Source organism: Tamandua tetradactyla, chromosome 20, assembly GCF_023851605.1.
Source record: "Tamandua tetradactyla isolate mTamTet1 chromosome 20, mTamTet1.pri, whole genome shotgun sequence".
Taxonomy (NCBI): Eukaryota; Metazoa; Chordata; class Mammalia; order Pilosa; family Myrmecophagidae; genus Tamandua; species Tamandua tetradactyla.
Genome location: NC_135346.1, coordinates 3,001,080 through 3,007,492, shown reverse-complemented (window position 1 = coordinate 3,007,492; position 6,413 = coordinate 3,001,080). Strand labels below are relative to the sequence as shown.

Sequence of the window (6,413 nt, the reverse complement as noted above, 5' to 3'; positions counted from 1 at the left end):
TTCTCAGTTGGCTATACTTTCATGCCCTCCCCCTTATATCTATGCTACACTCCTTTCCAAAATCAACAATTATTCACCTGCCACTCAAAAAATGTTTCTCTTTTCCTTGCATTTTCTGGTCCCTCTTGCCTCTGTGCAACTGCTCCCTCCAGTCTCTCAAGAGACGGAATGACCAAATCTTGCTTGGTAACCCTTGAGGACATCTGAGGGAAAATGGATTTTCAGTGCAGGAGAAGGTGGGCCCTGGTAGACCCAGGAAATGGAAGACCGTTATTTCCCTCATATGATAGATAGCCAGAGCCAGGAACCTGGATTCCACTGTATGCTCAACCTTTCCACAACAACAGCCCATGGTAACAAGCTGTTTTGTTTGCTGGTTGGTTGCTTTGTTTCTCAGGGTCACCACCATGGAACTCTGGAATCACACTTCTGAAATGGACCTCATTCTTTCAGGCCTGTTCAACCACTCACCATATGGCTTCTTCCTCTTTTCTCTTGTCCTTCTGGCCTCCGCTGCTGCCCTGGCCAGCAACATCCTCTTCCTCCTCCTCATCCAGGCCAGCACACACCTGCACACCCCCATGTACTTTTTCCACAGTCAACTCTCCATCATGGATTTGACCATCATGTGCACTGTAGTGCCAACTTCCTCTCAGGCCATGAGCTCATCTCTTGGGGAGGTTGCGGGGCTCAGATCGTCCTAGTGGTCATGGTAGAAGGAGCTGAGTGCTTCCTCTTAGTGGTCATGGCCTTCAAACGGTATGTGGCAATCTGCCACCCTCTGTGGTACCCAGTGCTTCTGAACTGGAAGGCCTGCTCTCTAATGTCGCTAGCATGCTGGGTGGGAGGGGCAGCAGACAGTGTGATCGACATGGGTTTGGTCTTCAGCTTCTCCTATTGTGGCCCTCAGGTGGTGGAGCACTTCTTCTGTGAGCTCCTTGCATTGCTGCGTCTTTCTTGTGCTGACACCTCACTCTTTGAAGCCCTTGTCTATGCTTGTTGTGTGGTCATGCTGCTAATGCCTCTTGGGATCATTGTGGCTTCCTATGCCCGAGTCTTCATAGCTGTGATGAAGATACCGTCCACTGAGGGGAAACAAAAGGCTGTGACTACTTGCTCCTCCCACTTGACTGTGGTGGCTCTCTACTGTGGGAGTGCCATTTTTAACTACATGCAGCCCTTCTGGTCTAGGACACCAGCTGGAGAACAAACCACCTCCATTTTCTACACCATCCTTACACCAATACTCAACCCACTCATTTACAGCCTGAGGAACAGAGAGGTAACAAGGGCCCTGAGGAAAATGCTGGGAAGAGGGGAAGTATAGGCAGGCCAGTCCTCTCGGGGCTTCCTCTGCCCTCCCTTGGTCTGCCCTCTCGGAAATCTGTATTCTTCCTCTCTTCTCATTGGGTCTCTCTGGCTGATTAGAACAAGGCAGAATAATCTGAAAACCTTTAGGATGCTGGGCAGGAAGATGCCAGAATAGCAAATGGTACCTGATCAGCTTCACAATGAATCTTTTCATCACTGAGCACAACTATTTCCATGGAATCAAGACCCGCTATAACTTTTTTAAAACCAGCAGATACATTATTTGCACTCTCCCTAGGGCTGGTAGGGGTAGTCATTTTCTGACTTGTATGTTAAAGGTGAGTGAAGACTGTCCTCCCCTCTGTGTGGGGCATGACTACCAGGGGCGTAAATTTCCCTGGCAAAATGGGACACGACTTCTGAGGATGAGCCAGGACCTAGCATCATGGAATTGAGAAAGCCTTTGTGACCAAAAAGGGGGAGAGAGAAATGAGATAAAATAAAGTCTCAGTGGCTGAAAGATTTTAAACAGTCAAGAAGTTATTCTTGTATATTGTATATATATGCCTTTTTAGTTTTCAGTGTATAGAATAGCTCGAAGGAAATACCTGAAACTCTTGAGCAGTGTCCAGTAGCCTTGATTCTTGAAGATGATTGTATAACTATAGAGCATTTATATTGTGACCATGTGATGGTCACAATCACATGTGCCAGATGCTCCTTTTAGCCAAGGTATGGACAGATGAGTAAAAAAATAAAGACAAATAAATAAGTAATGATGGGATGGATAAGGGGTAAAAAAAAATTGGGGTAAATTGCAATACCAGTCGTCAATGAGAGGGAAGGTAAGGGGTATGCGATGTATGGGTTTTTACTTTTGTCTTTCTATTTCTTTCTCTCAAGTGATGCAAATGCTGTAAAAATGATCCTGGTGATTAATACATAACTATGTGAGAATATTGTGAGCCACTGATTGTATACTTTGGATGGACTGTAAGGCGCATGAAGATTTCTCAATAAAAATGTAAAACAAAAACAAAAAAATGGGTTAATAATAATAGTGATAGTAATAAACACTTCACAAGGTTTTAGGGGGACTAAAATTAGAAATTGCATTTAACCGCTTGCCCTGTGCCTGAGTTCTTCCTTAGTTCTTTCCATCAAAGGCACAAATGCCTCAGCATTTCTTTAAAAATGTATACTACATAATTCTAGTAGGCCATTTAAGGAACCGAAATTTCAAATCATTCTCTATAACAACTATTCATTTTTTTTAAATATCAATATATGTTTTATTCTGGACCTCTTTCGGAGATCTGATTCAAGTGATAGGTGTCAAACCAGTAAAACAACAACAAAATGTGCCTAAGAAGGATAAAAGGTTCAGTGGGGACAAATCATTGTGATGTCGAACCAAAACTATACCATAAGTTTAACTAACCTGGCCCAGGCAGCATTTATACCAGCCTTCCTTACACAATAATCATGAAAACTGAATAAAAGTTCTCTAACATGTACAAAAAGCTGTCATGGGCTGGTTTATACTTTTGCAACAGTTTTAAAGTTACCTGGGTAACTAAAGAAATGACGCAGACATTTCAACCCAGTGCTGTAGGTAAGGTTCACAAATTAGACCCAAAGGATTTGTAAACATGGAAATGAAAACAATAGAGCTACATAGTCAAAGTCAGGAAAGAAGAAAATTACTTCTGTATCCAGGGATAACAGTGCTACAAAATGCAGTCTACGTGTTTTTGTTTTTAATGAGATGGAAAAGGACCTCAGACTAAACACAACAGGCAGAATGTTTTCCTGAAATTTTCCAGGAATTTTTTTAAAAAGAGTCATGAAACAGTTTACTAGGGGAAAAAATGTCCTAGCTATTCACCCTGCTTCAACACTGTCAATGTAAAAGCAGAAATAAAGATGCTGTTAATATCTCAGATCTACTAATATAAGACATCAAATTTCTAAAATCAGTGTATTAAACAAGTGAACACTTCCTCTTTTTCTCCTCCTGTCTACATTTAACTAGAATGATGTTCAAATAAAAAGAATACTTGGTATCGAATGTGACACTTCAGAACTACGAGGGGGAGGGACAATTCCTAACTTCCCCTCCCTCCTTCTACCCCTGCTGATTCCGAGAGGAAACAGAACAAAACACAACATAGGTTCTCTTGTAGATTTGCTGCTGTTCCCCCCAGTACTGGCATTTGCTGCCAGGCCACAGTGCTGGTCCACTGAAAACGGGGTAACTGTGGAAAGTGTCCACAGTAATTCACCATGTGCAAGCACCACCGTTAGCATGCCAGAATAGACATGGGCTCTGCAGAAATGAACCACGTGCTTAAGGAACTGAAAATTGTTCTGAAAAGAGTAAATAGCACTGCATTTACTAAACATTTTTGCTCATGGAATGATGGTCATTTGTGATCTCTTTAAATAGCAAAAATACATAGTCCTCTTCAGCGTTCTACTCAATAATAGTTTACGTTGCTCTCACCAAAACCATTCTACACAGATAGCTCCTTAAAAATACCAGTATCTCATTAAATCCAATTAGACAGAAAGAAGCTCAGGTAAAAGGAATGCTTTGCTGGGGGTTCATTCCCCAGCGCCTGCCCAAGTTTAAAAAAAAAAGAAACGCTTCGTAAGTTAAGTGAAAAAGTATAAATCTTTGGCCTTTCTTTTGACATTTTTACATGTCAAAAAGAAAAAAAACCTTCATGTAATTCCATCTAGTGATTAATTTTTGCACCATAATTTGATATTTACACCACAGAAATTTTTTTTTGTAAAAAAAATGTAAAATGTAAAAATCTCTTTTATACATCTCCAAAAGGTGCATACCTAGAATATACTTTTCTAAGGAATAATTAAAGCAAATTAGATATGTTCTGAGATCTTTTAGTTTCCTAAAAGTTACCACTTTTTAAAAGTCAGTGATGGTACCTCATGAACAACAGGAAATAAATAAAAGAACTTGTGGGGTTTCCAACATCGCTACGTACAAATAGAATCCTTTATAATGTTTAAAAATGACAGGTGCACTTTCTCCTATTTAATTCAATTAGTATTCATTCAATTTTCTATTCTTTCTTATAAGTGCCTTACAGTAGCTTATACAACGATACCACAGGGAAAACCACTATATTCAAGGATAAGCACTCAGAAAAAAAAGAGAAGAATATATGAGCAAGACCCTCAATTCCAGACCTGAACAGCTGTGAAACTCGGTCTCTTGCAATCGGGGCACAGCTCAAATTAGAGACAATCTTATTTCTGTCTATTGGAGCAACATCGCGGCCCGTCTGCAGGCAGTGAAGATGGTGAGAACAGTAGCAACATAAATAAACAGTGGGATGCACATAAAGAACCCAAGTCTACAAATAGATGCCCTTCTGATGACTTTACATTTAAAAGACCTCAGACTTCAGGATGGCAAAGCCCTGTATTTATAAGCTTTTATGTGTCCTGCTGTGGCTATTATGTTTAAGTAAAATAGCTAAAGATTACAAAAAAGAAAAGATGACAATACCCTAAAAGGGTAGCTGTGGATCTGGGCAGCTGTCTTGCAGAGGTCTCGACACCTCAATCAGCTGGGGGGCGAGTCAGTAAGTGTATGACATGAAAAAGCTGTCCATATTAGAGTGCACAAGTCCTATCAGTAATCAACTCTGACTTTCAGATTTAAACTCAGAGCAATCCGCCCATGCCCTTTGGGGATGACACGCTGACCCCACTCATTTGGGAGCGGCTGCGTGGGGTCTGGAGGCGAGACCTTCGTGACGGAGGCTGCCGCTCTGCCCAGGGCAGTGGTTCCTCGGGCGGACCATTATTTTTTAACAGGATACACCTTTTCAATAACTAAATTCCTACAGACTGAAAAACTAATTTTGCATGAAGATGGAGAGGGGGTGGGAGCTGAGTGCTATTCTGACGGGATAACAAAGGGACCCAGCCCATCTGGGGGTTGCATTCATAAACCACGGCAGATGCTGCTGCTCTCTGGAAACTGGGGCTGGAAGCAACTAACCCCAGAGGTCTCAGCAGGGCCGGTGGCTGTCACCAACAGAAAGCGCAACTCTTTTCATATGAAATGGTGGCTGCTGCAGGTACTTTGAAATATTATGTTCATCACTTCTCTGAAATCACATAATTTATTAGACCCCCGTGACATCTTGTTATTTCATGTGGTGATAAACGTGCGTTACCTCTTGGGTGAACTGCATGAAATTATTAGACCATTTTGACATAGTAAAATGGTGACTTGTATGGCCTACCTGATATGCCACATTTGCTTGCATTTTTGGTAACCATCTATTAATAGAATGGCTTTTCTTTGAAATACTATGTATTTTATTTTGTGTCTCTACTGCAAACATTCCCAAAGGGGCCCATTGGCTCCAGGCTGCCAAGGGGGCCCATGACACAAAAAGGGTTAAGATCTGGTGGGGTGTCTTTCCTGCTGGCTACACAGTAAAGTCACCCTAAACCCTTTAACTTGGGTCACAGTTTAAGGCTTGCAATTTAATTGGTCTGGGGTAGTGCCTAGGTGAAAATGAAAAGCCACCCACCAGACTCTAATTTGCAACCACAGTTTGCAACAATTGTTTGCAATTGCCTCTTCCCACCACCCCTGCAATCCTTCAGATCCTGGGGCAGGAAGACTGAATGGAGATGAACCCCTAACTGAACTGGGAAAGCAACAGCATGCTGCAGCAACCTCTTTCCCCAGCACGCGATCAACAAATTCTAGAAAGACTCAGGCTGCTCTTCAACTTGACCAGAAGTTTTGATTTCATGAGTGGAGTAGTGGGTTCAAGAAGCCACTTTCCCAAAACGCTGCAAAGCCACACAGGTGACCTGTCCCCACTTGGGAAAGCAGTGCCTTAGTCCCATCTCCACCGAGGGGAAGTTGTGCTCATGCCTCCTCATCCCTCCAAAGCCTGCCCAGATGCCTCCCACTTGCTTAGCGTCTCACACTCCCTCACCGAGAAGCCCCCCGAAGCCCCCCACAGCCATGCTGACAATCCTCTACAAGACTGCTGTGAAGGCACCAGGTTCATAGTGGGGGTCACAGGCCACCCACACTGCCC

The 6,413-nt window shown here is 42.7% G+C and overlaps 1 protein-coding gene across 1 annotated transcript; it reads left to right on the top strand.

Moving 5' to 3' along the window:
- The first annotated feature begins 407 nt into the window (after positions 1–407).
- LOC143664682 (olfactory receptor 2M3-like) lies at positions 408–1,327 on the top strand. Its single transcript, XM_077138133.1, is given in 2 exon segments — positions 408–642; positions 645–1,327. Coding segments are annotated over 2 exon segments (918 nt in total).
- The last annotated feature ends 5,086 nt before the right edge of the window (positions 1,328–6,413 follow it).